At 35.7% G+C, this 14,548-nt stretch overlaps 4 protein-coding genes across 4 annotated transcripts in view; 2 read left to right on the top strand and 2 right to left on the bottom strand.

Annotated features, from left to right (window-relative positions):
• Positions 1 to 1,089, top strand: LOC128155934 (histone H1-delta-like). The gene has a single exon (XM_052817834.1). The coding sequence runs from the start codon at positions 343 to 345 to the stop codon at positions 1,057 to 1,059; it is 717 nt and encodes a 238-aa protein (XP_052673794.1). The 5' UTR covers positions 1 to 342; the 3' UTR covers positions 1,060 to 1,089.
• A 3,895-nt stretch (positions 1,090 to 4,984) lies between these two features.
• On the bottom strand, positions 4,985 to 5,641 carry LOC128156507 (histone H2B-like). The gene has a single exon (XM_052818676.1). The coding sequence runs from the start codon at positions 5,465 to 5,467 to the stop codon at positions 5,096 to 5,098; it is 372 nt and encodes a 123-aa protein (XP_052674636.1). The 5' UTR covers positions 5,468 to 5,641; the 3' UTR covers positions 4,985 to 5,095.
• A 92-nt stretch (positions 5,642 to 5,733) lies between these two features.
• LOC128156506 (histone H2A-like) lies at positions 5,734 to 6,176 on the top strand. The gene has a single exon (XM_052818675.1). The coding sequence runs from the start codon at positions 5,735 to 5,737 to the stop codon at positions 6,113 to 6,115; it is 381 nt and encodes a 126-aa protein (XP_052674635.1). The 5' UTR covers position 5,734; the 3' UTR covers positions 6,116 to 6,176.
• A 1,952-nt stretch (positions 6,177 to 8,128) lies between these two features.
• The window catches only part of LOC128192600 (dipeptidyl peptidase 2-like), a 43,575-nt gene continuing 37,155 nt past the window's right edge, over positions 8,129 to 14,548 (bottom strand). The window contains exons 7-12 of the mRNA XM_052865393.1: positions 14,097 to 14,157; positions 13,577 to 13,692; positions 12,739 to 12,895; positions 9,988 to 10,052; positions 9,801 to 9,871; positions 8,129 to 8,597 (exon numbers count right to left, since the gene is read on the bottom strand). Of these exons, the coding sequence (XP_052721353.1) occupies positions 8,498 to 8,597; positions 9,801 to 9,871; positions 9,988 to 10,052; positions 12,739 to 12,895; positions 13,577 to 13,692; positions 14,097 to 14,157 (570 nt within the window). The 3' untranslated portion in view covers positions 8,129 to 8,497. The remainder of the gene's footprint in view (positions 8,598 to 9,800; positions 9,872 to 9,987; positions 10,053 to 12,738; positions 12,896 to 13,576; positions 13,693 to 14,096; positions 14,158 to 14,548) is intronic.

The raw sequence follows: 14,548 nt of genomic DNA, 5'->3' as shown, positions 1-14,548 counted from the left end.
TTCTACACAATAGACGATATACAATACACTTATGTCTGTATGTTGGACGTTAAAAAAATGTAATTTTCTGTGAATAATTATCAATTTTAAAGACATTGCGTGACTTTATCGGCATTTGGAGTTGGAATTTGCTACTCTGTCCTACGTTTTCCTTTCATTTGAGTTCCTTTAGCGGAGAATTTACGTAAAATATGCAGATGATATGGTAGGGATATATCCACACAATGTGATTTTCATAAAATAGGTGCAATCGGTACTCATTAAACGGCGCAGCAAGGATGTAAACATCGGCATCAAAACACACATCGATTCTACTATGCATATGCGCTTCGATTTTAAGGGATGTTTTCGAGGACGTCCGCGCCCGCTGTAAACAAAAGCAGCGAGAGCGTGAGACTTCACTATTTCCTCGTATTAGTTCGCAGTGAATTGTACAGCGTTTTCGTTTCGTCCGAAGCCATGGCAGACACAGCAACCACAACCCCAGTCAAGAAGAAGGTTACTAAGCCTAAGGTACCTGCAGCACACCCCAAGTACGTTGACATGATCAGGGCCGCCTTGGAATCCCTGAAAGAGCGTGGTGGATCTTCCAGACAGGCCATTCTGAAGTACATAATGGCCAACTTTAAAGTGGGAAACGACGTCAACCCCATTAATGTCCACCTTAAAATGGCACTCAAGAACGGAGTGAAGAAAGGCGCTCTGAAACAAGCCAAAGGAACAGGCGCCACTGGCTCTTTCAAGTTAGGAGACAAGCCAAAGACAGAGAAAAAACCAAAGGCGAAGAAAGTCACCAAACCCAAGGCAGCCAAACCAAAGAAGGCCACAGCTGTTAAGCCCAGGAAGGCGGCAGGGGAGAAAAAGACTGCTGAGAAGAAGAAGAAGTCCCCCAAGAAAGCAGCTGGACCTAAGAAAGTTAAGACACCCAAGAAGAAGACGGCAGCCAAATCCCCTAAGAAGGCAGCAGCCAAGCCAAAGAAGGCCAAGACTCCGAAAAAAGCAGCAGCAGCCAAGCCAAAGAAAGCCAAGACTCCCAAGAAGACAGCAGCTAAAAAATAAGCAATCATAGCATCATTGCAGATTGCAAACCTTCAACAAAAGCCCTTTTTAGGGCTACCAATATTTTTCGAAAAGATGTCTTAATTACAAATGCAAGTTGCAAAGAAACATGCAAGTACAATGAATTCATATACACTTTATACAGGTACATTAAGCCCCTTCTAGTTTTTCTGTGATAATGTGTTATTACATATTATTAATTCATATCTGACTATGGTATGGTTCAGAAGGAGGGGGGGGGGGGGCATTAACAACACAAACTCACAAATAAGATATTAAAATGGAGATATAAGCAAATTGTAAATGAGTAACATGGCAAGGGTTTGTAATGCAAGGTGCATGCTTTTTTCATAATGTTCACGGCTACAGACCAGAGTATGAATAGTCGAGTAGTAAAATTTACAGGAGTATGAATGTGTTTTTTGTTTTTTATTTTGCTCCTGCAACTAACTGCATGATATTGATTGAGGTCTGTTTAGTGAATACACTAAAAAAGAATACATGCATTTACATTGTTCAAATCCAACATTTATAAGGCTAAGCGATATGAGTACAACAAATAATGTACATCATTCATATATGTTGTAGACTAACTAGAAAGTGGGTTGATACACATTATCATAAGATTAGTGATGTTGAATTCTGATTGAAAGGAAACATACGGAGAGAGAGAGAGAGAGAGAGAGAGAGAGAGAGAGAGAGAGAGAGAGAGAGAGAGAGAGAGAGAGAGAACAAACATGCATTTTTTTAAACATTATTTTATTATGATTCTACTCTGGTTACATTATTCTTTCTTTCTTTCTTCTTTCTTTGACACTGAACAGGATAGCAAAAAACTGAAATCTACATCTTATAGTTTGCATGATGAACTTTGAAACATACAGTCTTCCTGAGATTTTTTTCCCCTCTCTTTCCAGAATCAAGTGGCTCTCATTGTGTCTGTATTTACAATTACAACTAGTGTTTTGGACTTACATGCCCGGATATTTCTGTGCAAATCAAACTATAAAAGTAAGTTATTTTGTTACTTAGCTAAATCATGAATGATAAAACATATAAATGCATATGACGTAGATATTCTGAACTATAGATCTTTTATGTTTCTCTTTGATAAATCTATATCTTTATTTACTTATTTATTTATTGGGGGGGGGGGGTTATGATGCTGGGTTTATTGTAATTCAATTGAGATATCAGATGATCATTCAGCATATACTATTCCCATTTTAATGCCAGAGAATCAATAGGTTAAAATATTGAGTGAATGTAAGTTGTGCAATATTCTAATGGGTTGTTATTTAATTGATCAGTTTGTTTTTGCTTTTTTTTAAGTATCAATTACATCCTGTAGAATATAGATGGTGTTTAATACTTTATGTAAATCAAATAAGTTTTAGTTATAATTGGAATAAAAGTTTTGTTCCACTAAGTACACGGACGATATTTTTCGGAGTACACAAATTCTGTGCAAAAGCCGGATCGAAATGATTTTTTCACCTGGCCAATCGGAACGGGTTATTATCGACTAATCGCTGACCACCTCTCTCGGTCAAGATCACCAATGGCGATTGTCGTTAGTGGGGGTGCTGTGATATCGGAGAGCAGACGGTTAATCGTCGACTCGGTATAAAGTGTATACAGAGGACCGTCTGGCTCATTCATTCATTTGACACTCGTCGAAGATGGCACGTACCAAGCAGACCGCAAGAAAATCTACTGGAGGTAAAGCTCCACGTAAACAACTGGCCACCAAGGCAGCCCGTAAGAGCGCTCCAGCAACTGGTGGCGTCAAGAAACCCCACAGATACAGGCCAGGAACCGTCGCTCTTCGTGAGATCAGGAGATACCAGAAAAGCACAGAGCTGCTGATCAGGAAACTGCCATTCCAGCGTCTGGTCCGTGAGATTGCTCAGGACTTCAAGACCGACCTGCGTTTCCAGAGTTCAGCCGTCATGGCTCTCCAGGAAGCCAGCGAAGCCTACCTTGTCGGACTCTTTGAGGACACCAACTTGTGCGCTATCCACGCCAAGAGAGTCACCATCATGCCCAAAGATATCCAGCTTGCCAGACGTATCCGTGGCGAGAGAGCTTAGGTTCTCTTTTGTCTCTTGACAAACTCAAAACGGCCGTTTTCACGGCCACCAAAACCTTTAGAAAAGATGCCTTCATATTACATACAATTGATACTCTAATTCTTGAATAAGCGTGCATTCATCTATAATAAATATATGTAAGATGGCTCGCATAAACACACGCACACATATATATATCCCATGAATAAAATAAATACAGCAATACAGGTATATTTCAGTGGAAACTTTCTTAACAAATGGACAACATGAGAAATAGTGAATTGATATATCACAAACTGTCAAAACTATTGCTATAAATGGTAACTGTCCCACTGCGAGCAAAACTCAAACTAACACAAATGTGTACATTAAAAAAAAGAAAGAAGATATCTTTAATTATAACAAAAATGTAAATACCATTATCATTCTTATATTATGGATTTATAACATAGTCATGATGTTCCTAAAGGTCAATCTGCTAATTATTATTAAAATAGGAGTATGTTCCTTTATGGAGAAGGAATACAGGAATCATATTGTGTCTTTTGAATAAATTACATTAATTTTGTGAAATCAGTTAATGTCTCTTAGATTTTAGCTACTGGCTCTGACCATATCTTTTGCCTCATACCATTTGATACATCCTGTTGATCAGGTTTTTTTTTCTTTTTGTCTTTTTTATTGTTGTTTTGTTTTGTTTTGGTTTTTTTTTTTTTTTTTTTTTTTTTTTACACACTGCACATTCATTTATTACCAATTTAATTCTTTTCGATGAATTGTACAGGTGTGCAGTACACTTATATAAACATGTATATATATTTAATATTTCGTAACAGTTAATGATATAAATTAAGTATAAACTATGATAAGAAAACCGACACAGTAAATATGTAAGATGTGTGTATGTGGATTCCATGCAAAACAGATAAGGCCCGAGGCAGGTTTATACCTTAGCCAATCAGCGTTGACTTTACTAATCGCCTAGTTTGTGCTGCCGAACTTTTCAAGGTATGGTGCCTTCTCACGGGTCGTAAATTGAAGCTATATATAATTTGGTATCGCGAAACAAAGTTCATCTCAGTACATCTTCACTGAACGTAAACATGTCTGGTCGTGGTAAAGGAGGAAAAGGTCTTGGAAAGGGGGGCGCCAAGCGTCACAGGAAAGTTCTTCGAGACAACATCCAGGGTATCACCAAGCCTGCCATCCGTCGTCTTGCACGTAGAGGTGGAGTTAAACGTATCTCTGGACTCATCTACGAGGAAACCCGTGGTGTCTTGAAAGTCTTCCTCGAGAACGTCATCCGTGATGCAGTCACATACACAGAGCATGCCAAGAGAAAGACCGTCACAGCCATGGACGTTGTCTACGCTCTGAAGAGACAGGGACGTACCCTCTACGGATTCGGCGGTTAAACTGCCACTCCCGTGTGCTTGCAGCACTGACAACAAACAAACGGCCGTTTTAACGGCCACCAAACTTTTAGAAAAGATGCCTCTATCACAAATGCTGTGAAATACACCGACACACTCTGTGAGACATACTACACTTTTACCTGTCATTAGTAATGAGTTAGCATTCATTTCCCCTGCCACATGCACTCGAAATAAGAGTGGTTGGAAGTCACATGAGTTATGAACAATCACTTTTACACTTAGCCTAATCAAAGAATGATATTAAAGTAAGCCACATTTCACATGTCAGAAGATGACTATTGTTTAAATTTAAATAGGTCAGTTATTGCGCATTGATTTAATGATAATGTAAAGAAATATATTCATGTCATTTGATCCTCCAACCCTCATTGATTTTGATAGTGAATGTATAGTCTTGAAACAATCATGACTATTGAACACAAATTTAATGTACCAGTAACTGCGTATTGTAATGATGGTAGCTTTTCGAAAAAATTGTGTGGCCCTGAAAAGGGCCGTTTGGTTATGTCAACTACATATCCCTGCAGTTTACTTGCTGCTGGTGTACTTGGTGACAGCTTTGGTACCTTCAGAGACAGCATGCTTGGCCAATTCACCTGGCAGGAGAAGGCGGACTGCAGTCTGGATTTCTCTGCTGGTGATGGTTGAGCGTTTGTTGTAGTGGGCCAGACGGGAGGCCTCAGCGGCAATTCTCTCGAAGATGTCATTGACGAAAGAATTCATGATGCTCATGGCCTTGCTGGAAACTCCAGTGTCAGGGTGCACCTGTTTCAAGACTTTGTAGATGTAGATAGCGTAGGATTCCCTCCTCCTCCTGCGCTTCTTCTTGTCCCCAGTTCTCTGGGCCTTAGCCTTGGTGGCAGCTTTCTTAGAACCTTTAGATCCAACTTTGGGTGGCATGTTTACAGTGTGAAGACTGAAACTATGAATGGCGCATTGCTCTCGGTAGATTTATATATAACAAGAGGCGGATTGAAGCGTACAGGTAAATTGCGGACGTCTTTGTAAACATCATATTGGTCAGGACGCCCGAGGTGCGTTTAAAACGAGCGTTGTGATTGGTGGATCATCTCAATCCGTGGAAGTGTTTAAATAGAGTGGCGCAGCGCATGGCGTGTTATTCGTTGATTTAATTTTGTCAGCGCCCAACCCACACACCAATCTAAAATGTCAGGACGTGGTAAAGGAGGCAAAGTGAAGGGAAAGGCAAAGAGCCGATCTTCCCGTGCCGGACTACAGTTTCCCGTTGGTCGTATCCACCGTCTGCTGAGGAAGGGCAACTACGCCGAGAGAGTGGGAGCCGGTGCCCCAGTGTATCTGGCCGCTGTCCTTGAGTACTTGGCCGCTGAAGTGTTGGAGTTGGCAGGCAACGCAGCCCGTGACAACAAGAAAACCAGAATCATCCCCCGTCATCTGCAGCTTGCTATCCGCAACGACGAGGAGTTGAACAAACTTCTGTCCGGTGTGACCATCGCACAGGGTGGTGTTTTGCCCAACATCCAGGCCGTGCTCCTCCCCAAGAAGACCCAGAAGCCAGCCGCCAAGTAAAAAGTCAGCCCTGTCGACTTGACTTGTCTGTACCAAACGGCCGTTTTCACGGCCACCCATATTTTTCGGAAAGATGTCTCTATACCATGTAATTAAGCACACATATACAATGCAGATACCCATTACACGTTTATTGAATGCATTGCCACACACCGTCAACCAATTACATAAATTTCTATTCATGTTCAATTAATATCCAATTTGATGTTGTTCCAACGCTCTCAAATGCTAAACACAAATTTAATTTATATCAGTTACCCCTCAAAAATACATTAGTGTGTGAAAAAATTAAAATTTGAGCTCAAATCTCGATCATGCTCATTGGTTAAACTAGTGATATAAATGCATGCATAATGTTAGAATGATATGTACTTGAACAATTGCGACATCCGATTCTGATTTTATACAGTGTTTCATGGGGGAGATCATTTGTGCGTTATTTTATTATTATTATTATTATTATTCTTTTTCTATTTGAATTGATATCAAAACGGTGAATGTACATTCACCTACGTATGCATGGTCTGCGCATTACAAATTAAGGTCTAAGTAAGATGTGCACACGTGAAAACTGCAGTTTTGGCAATGTTATCACGATTGCACAAATGAACTAATTATTTATTCACGTCATTCATCACCCGTTTTTTTTTCCCAATTCATGATCAACTACTACCTGAGTGTATCTATATTTATGTTGATATGCTTTTTGACTGTATGTGCATTTGTTAACATAACGCCGTTTTCTTGCACGTATTATACTGTACGTCGCACTTCGCGTAAAGTAGATAATGTAATTCAATTTTCTTTATTTTTCAAAAAATCCTATGACTTTTGCCACTGAATATTTTGATATTATTATTAAAGTGACGACTTTTTCTTTCTTTTTTTTATTTTATTTATTTGTTTTTCTTTCTGACAACTTTAAAAATTTATAATTCTCTCTTGCTCTTGTTCTGTGTATCGTGTGTTTCTGGGTGTATGGACCTGGTGTGAATTTCACTTAAAAGAAGATATGTATGGGCCTTCTACACAATAGACGATATACAATACACTTATGTCTGTATGTTGGACGTTAAAAAAATGTAATTCTCTGTGAATAATTATCAATTTTAAAGACATTGCGTGACTTTATCGGCATTTGGAGTTGGAATTTGCTACTCTGTCCTACGTTTTCCTTTCATTTGAGTTCCTTTAGCGGAGAATTTACGTAAAATATGCAGATGATATGGTAGGGATATATCCACACAATGTGATTTTCATAAAATAGGTGCAATCGGTACTCATTAAACGGCGCAGCAAGGATGTAAACATCGGCATCAAAACACACATCGATTCTACTATGCATATGCGCTTCGATTTTAAGGGATGTTTTCGAGGACGTCCGCGCCCGCTGTAAACAAAAGCAGCGAGAGCGTGAGACTTCACTATTTCCTCGTATTAGTTCGCAGTGAATTGTACAGCGTTTTCGTTTCGTCCGAAGCCATGGCAGACACAGCAACCACAACCCCAGCCAAGAAGAAGGTTACTAAGCCTAAGGTACCTGCAGCGCACCCCAAGTACGTTGACATGATCAGGGCCGCCTTGGAATCCCTGAAAGAGCGTGGTGGATCTTCCAGACAGGCCATTCTGAAGTACATAATGGCTAACTTTAAAGTGGGAAACGACGTCAACCCCATTAATGTCCACCTTAAATTGGCACTCAAGAACGGAGCGCACCCCAAGTACTTTAAATACAGATACATAGAGGCCCTTTTAGTTTTTATATGATTATGTTTTCTTACATATCTGACATTTTATTTAAACGATACAGTAAAGTTTGAAGGGGAAAAAAGTACAGGCGGGATGATAAAACTAAGATTCATTATTATGATAATAAATTGATGAGCAGAATGGCAAGTGTTTGTATTGCAAGGTGGTGAAGGAACAGAGTGTCTTTACATGAGCAGCAAGAGTTTTTGCGTGGATCTCTAGTGAAGCCTTCATTGGCCATGGAATAAAAAACAAACTCACTAATTGGTTAATCAAAAAAATTTAACACCATCTGAAAGTTACACACAACAGGAAAGATTACTATTATCACATTTTTACCCTACATGTTTTTGTCAATGAATGAACTTTAATTAGCCTTTGCATAATAAAAATTACTATAAATTGTCATGATTATGTTATCACAGTGTTATATAAAAAAATCAGTAATCAAATGAGTGATTGGTTTTACAAGTACAAGGTATAAATTAGTATATAACATTCTAGTAAAAAAAAATATATGTTTAAAAAAGAGACTATGGATGACTACAGCACAGACTGCTCACAGACAAATTCTCCATTTGATACTTTGGTTCATTCAGCACAAAATATCAAATTAATACTATGCTGTTGGCATTAATGAGATTGTCTGGATTCTGCTATCCATTTCTTGATGTAGTCCTTTTCCTGATTCCTTGCTTGTATCACTGATGCAGGGTCATCTTTGTTTTTGCCTCTGCAACAGAGGGAAAAAAAGTCATAATTAGTACATATAAAAAAATAGTTAAATGTTTGAAAAGACAGTTACAGTTAAGAGAAAAGTTTATTAAAAAAGTAAAGCAGATCATTATCACAAAGCATTTAGGTACAAAATTGTACACTGTCTTAATGTCTCTTGATTGGAAAATAGTGACAAAATTGAAATGCTATTAAAATTGTCTGCATATTAAGTTTTAGTTTAATTTACAAATTTCAGTTGCCATGTTATTAAACAATTATTTTATGACTGAGTGAAATTTTGACTGACGACTAAAATGACTAAAATTGCTTCAAGATCCTGAAGACAGATCTCAAGTACCAAATACAGTGACAAGTTCCCCTATATACCTGGTACATATAAGTGTCAGACAACTTCGCAAATTCTGTAAATATTTACATTACTGTGGATACTCATATGAATCTAATTTACCAAAGTGTCTTAAGGTATATATGATGAAGAACCTCTGATTTTGTTTCTCACAAAAAAGTTTTCATTTTCAAATTCAGAATACAGTAAATATTATAGGATGATTGATTTGATAATTAGTTCTATTCTGTAGAGATTTTCCTTCTAATCTCAGGTGAACATTAAGAGCATGTATGTTTTACGTAACTTTAAAACTGATTTACCCGTAACAGTCCTTTAAAAAGCCTTAAAAATACATAAATTAAATCTGTGAAAAACAGTGTATTCACTGAATGATAATCAAACAGATTAGAACTGCACAAAATAGTGATCAGATGTAAACAAAGGATAGTATTCTAAATGTTTATCATTGCAAACCAATTTACCAATATAAACAATTCTTGAAAGTAAGGATAATCAAATTATCATGCAGTTCCATATGTTATGTTTTGTTCATTAAACTTAAGAAAAGATATAATGAAATATATACTCTTGCTGGGTGTCTGGAGAAAATGAAAAAAAGCAGAACACAGCCACAATTTAAAATAAATGGCATATTTTATTTCTGTTGTATTTGGGGTGTCCCCCGGCCTATATCAACATGTCAGGGTAGAATGACAATTGTGTTCAGCTTTTATTTGTATATATCATATTCATGAAAGGAGACTAAATCTTACGTTGCAACCAACCAAACAAAAATCATTTTTCAATCTTCACGGTACATCCGTGAATCTTGAATGTACATGAATAAATTGGAAATGGTAATATATCTACCTAAGATCCAGGTGATGAGCTCCTCCCTTTATCATTATGACTCCGACAGAAGGGTTAGGTGCCTGTGTTACCTATAAACAAAGTAACATACAAAGAAATGTTACAGCAAGTTATGAGAGAGAGAGAGAGTTTAAATTGTTAAGGAAAAACTGGGTAAATAAATATATCATTAAAAAAAAATAATTACCCCTCCTCTGTGCCATGGGTCAAGGTCACCATTGGAGAAAACTATATTACTGGCTGACTTGATATCTACAACAGAGTACAAAAATATCTAGAGGAGTTTCCTCTCTTTATTATATATGTATGTTGTTACTTTTAAACACAAGTATTTTGTACCACCGTAACACCTTGTTTTAGGTAAAAGCAACTGTGTACAAGTTAGATACTAAAATAAAAGCAGATGTACATCACCAATTTTGATAGTCTGGTCAAAAATCAATGAATTTGCATCCTTTAAGCTATGAAATCCAATTTATGCATGCAAGTTGCAGACAGTTCCATATTTGGGAACAGACTCAGGTATCTCCCACTTACAGAAGAACTCAGCAGCCCATAATTACCACAGAAACTTCAACATCTGATCCAAATATAATCCTCCTAACATGAGATAGCTAATTAAAGCATTTCAAGACCAGTGACAGAGTACCCTTCAGGACACTAGTATGATAACATTTTACAAACCACTACTCAAGGTTAACCAAATTATTGATCAACCCACTGGCAATTATTTTATAAATGTTTAAATGAAACATCTAATAATTGGACATAAAACAGTATAAACATAAGGAAAAAATCTTGGTTCTCTTAATTGGTTTCCAAAGGAATACTTCCAACAGTTCCCACTTCAGAGTCATCATTAGTTTGATACTCCAAAGATTCTTAATACTTGCCTTAGTACATGTATAATTTAAATCTACAAAATGATTCTCGATCTGAATAAAAATAATTCTTTTCATTAAATTGAGAAAACTTCTTACATTATGTGAATATGTAAACTACATTGTTAGTAATAAAATTTTACAAAAAATCTAGCATACCATTGTTAATTAACATAGAGTCTTACAATTCTTTGAATATCACATTGATCTTTGAAAGAAAAAAAACCAAGAAAAACCAGTCATCGATATCTGTTTAAAAATTACAGGTACTTGAATTTGTTTTTGCCACCTACTTAGAATTCAAAAATTGAGAGTGAAAAACCGAATTAAAATAAATGTGTTACACAATGTCATGTAGATCCTCATAATGTTGTCTGGTACTAAGTTGGAATAAATGTGTTATTGATACTCATTATGTTGTCTAGTTCTATTTCATTACTTGTTTAATATACTCTTATAAATCTAAATTTGGAATTAAGCTGGTCTTGAAAGCAGAAAGGATTTGTAAGTAAACACAAAAGGCACACAAACTTTTACGAAAATTAAGATGTATTAAAAATCTTCACTAAAACTAATGTAATTGTTTTGTTATTTAAGGCTGCTTAAAGTTAACTCTTATGTTTAACATCACCTTCAAAACACCAAACCTATAATGGAGCTAGGGCGATAAAATTAAAACAAACAAAATTTTCAAACAATTATTTTTTATTCATTTATATTAATTAATACAAATGCAGTGAGTGCATTTAAAATTTATGTAAACTAACTGCTTCATGATCCTTCTTATCAGTTTTAAAGACAATCCCATTGGACATCAATGTATATAATTAATAATGTGCCTTAAACAGATTGCAGCATTTTAGTTGGGAAAAAAATAAAATCAAACAGGAAAAAAAAAATTGGAAATTGGGGTTTGTTTTTTTTTTTTTAACAATTTCTCCAAAACCTACGTGTGGAGGCAATGTTAAACATAGAATTAATTTTGGACAGCCTAATTCAAAGAAACAAGGAACAGTTTTACTCTATGAAAACCATGCCACATTTTAACTTCTCTACCATGACAAAAATATTTATCTTCTGTAAAAGGCAGGTTTATCTTTTTAAATCGTCAATAGAGATGCAGAAAAGAACAAGGAAAGACAGAATACAGACAATCAACCAAAAGTTCTTATAGACATAATTCATTAATTTAATAAATTTTAATAATTTAAAAAATTTCAGCAAAAACTGGTACATATGTAACAGTATAATTGGCCAACTGGATATCTTGTTAATTTGTACATTCATATTTTTATATTAAAACTTAACTGTTAAAAAATGAACAAAACATTATTACTAAGATAACAGAACTTTTAATTTTGAAGAAAAAAATAAAGCCACTCCCTTCCTTTTGTTCTTCTTTATATGCCTGCATTAGAATTTTTTTTACCTGTTACAACTGGTAATTTTCTACTAGTATATTTGAGTATATATCAATGGTAAAAACTGTGTAATATGAAATTAATCTCAAATGACCAACAAAAAAATATGTCGGCTAATAACATGTGATATAGCTTTCAAACATTATATAGAAATAGTTTATATACGTACAACAATCTATAATGGATGCTTTTATGTATGGCAAACACAATGGAGTAAAAAATGCAAGGTGTTAATATGGCTAAATAGAGAAATGATTACCGAAACTTAATACCATATAGTACTCAGAATAGAAATAAAGACAAATGCTCTCTGAAAAAGGTCTTGCAAACCAGCTGAATAACAACCAAATATAGCCAATGTGACCAATTACAAAGGTACAATTAATATAATGTTCATGTAGGTGTAAATTGAATTGGTATATTTATAGACATATATAAACTACATTTATATGTAATTGTATGAGGTGTTTATTAACTCACTCCATCATATTGGAACTTGTGAACAATTATACATGTCAGTACATGTAAGCATTTCTGAAGTAGAACTTTACAAAGGGAATGTAAACCCTTTTTTCAAGTGAATGACTCCTTTGTACATTGTTCGTGGAGATATCTACATGTACCTATCTTACTTACTTTCTGCCCAGAACTGTGCCTGTCCCCACAAGTCCCGCGGTGCCACGCCCCACGTCTTCTGGCAGTATTGATTTCTGATTGGATTTGTGAATGGCAGCACTGGGAACATGTCTGTGATATTGTTACTCCCAGCAGGAAGATGAATTTCAGTACAAGCCTGTAACAAGTTAATTACAGACACTGATTTACTGGCTTCATACCTTTGTGAACACTCCCATGAATTAATAAAATTCATGTTCATAGCTGCTGAAATTTTAAGACCTTATATCACTTTACTGTACATCATTCTTTACGGAATACATCCAAAAACATAAATGATCAGAAATCATATCACATTTTGACTAAGAGGAAAAAACATGTGCATGCATTGTATGTGAATTACTACCACTTCCTTAAGGTCAATCATATCTAAAATTATGATATTAAATCAGATAATAGTAATTATTTCCCAAAAGAAATTAAATCATGATTGAACTGCACACTACATACATTAAAATTTTAACATAGTTTGTGGAGTAAATTTAAACAGAAATCATTTAACATGGTGTTAGTGAACCTAAAATATATGTTTGAACCCCATAAAACACCTAGGGTGTATTTGTTTGCTACCTCCAGAACTGGTCCTGAATATCTCCAGCAGATCTCCATTGTCTACCAGCTATTTGGAAAGTAGACAGTGGAGATCTACAGGAGATCTCCATACTGCAAACGAGCAAATTAGGATTACTCTTGCAGGTCTCCAATCGACCAACCGATATTATTTATGTCTCTGACCCTACTAAGTACTTTTTGAAAAAAAAAATGTTGTATTCTTCAAGATTAACCCCAATAAGGGTACCTGATAATCCCATGCCCTGCTATTGAATCCTAGCCCGCATCCTGTGGGATCAGCACACTCAATAAAGTCTGCCCAGATGTCAAAGCAAAGTCGACCGGTACTGTTGTAAAATATCTCTGCAAAAGGATGACAAGTACGGTACTTACTGGTACATGTAGTAACACTTTAAAACATGACAAAGAAGTACTACGATAGGCCTGGGGGCCACATGGCTCATTTTAGCAACAATGTCTAAGACAGTGTATGTAAAATATACAATACAAAACAAAGGCATGTCTAATTAACACTTGAGTAAATGCCATCTGACATCATTATAATAATTTTGTGCAGTCTGTGGTTTTTTTTTTAGTTTCTTTAGGTTTCAGTCGATTGATAAACTAGTTAGAACTGGATATTGTATAATTTCAACCCTGTCAGTTTCTATAGAACTATGAATCACAATCAGTTTTCTTAAGAAATAGAACAGAAAAATACTCGGTAGATGTAAAAATATCATGCTGCAAAACAAACAACATCTTACCTGAAGCCTGATATAGGCCTTTTACAACATCTGTGTTGTTGAGGATCATGCCACAAGCTACCTTTAAGGTAAAACATGTTGTAAATAAACATTTTGTCAAATGAAATGAAATAATCATGAAAAAAAATTGAAACAATACAGATTCCAGAAAAAAACTCAGGGACTTGTCATTATACCCTAATTCTAATTTTTTTTTTCTTCGCGGACTTTTCATTAATGAAATGCAGTCATTTTAATGTAATACTGGAAAATCCAGTTGAGAAGTAATATATTTGTTAGTGATCTGAAAAGCCATACAAGTTTTAACTTTCAAATAATCAAAGGCCGGAACGGCCACAAAGGCGTCGAGCTGACATTTTCTTTTATATAGAATGATATCAATAATTTGAATTTCTGTACTAATATATATAGTCGTTTATCAAATAATATTAGAATAAAAAAGGAAAGAAATT

The sequence above is a fragment of the Crassostrea angulata genome, chromosome 7 (assembly GCF_025612915.1).
Source record: "Crassostrea angulata isolate pt1a10 chromosome 7, ASM2561291v2, whole genome shotgun sequence".
Classification (NCBI taxonomy): Eukaryota; Metazoa; Mollusca; class Bivalvia; order Ostreida; family Ostreidae; genus Magallana; species Magallana angulata.
Note: the sequence above shows the minus strand (reverse complement) of the source record. Positions and strands in the feature narration are given on the sequence as shown.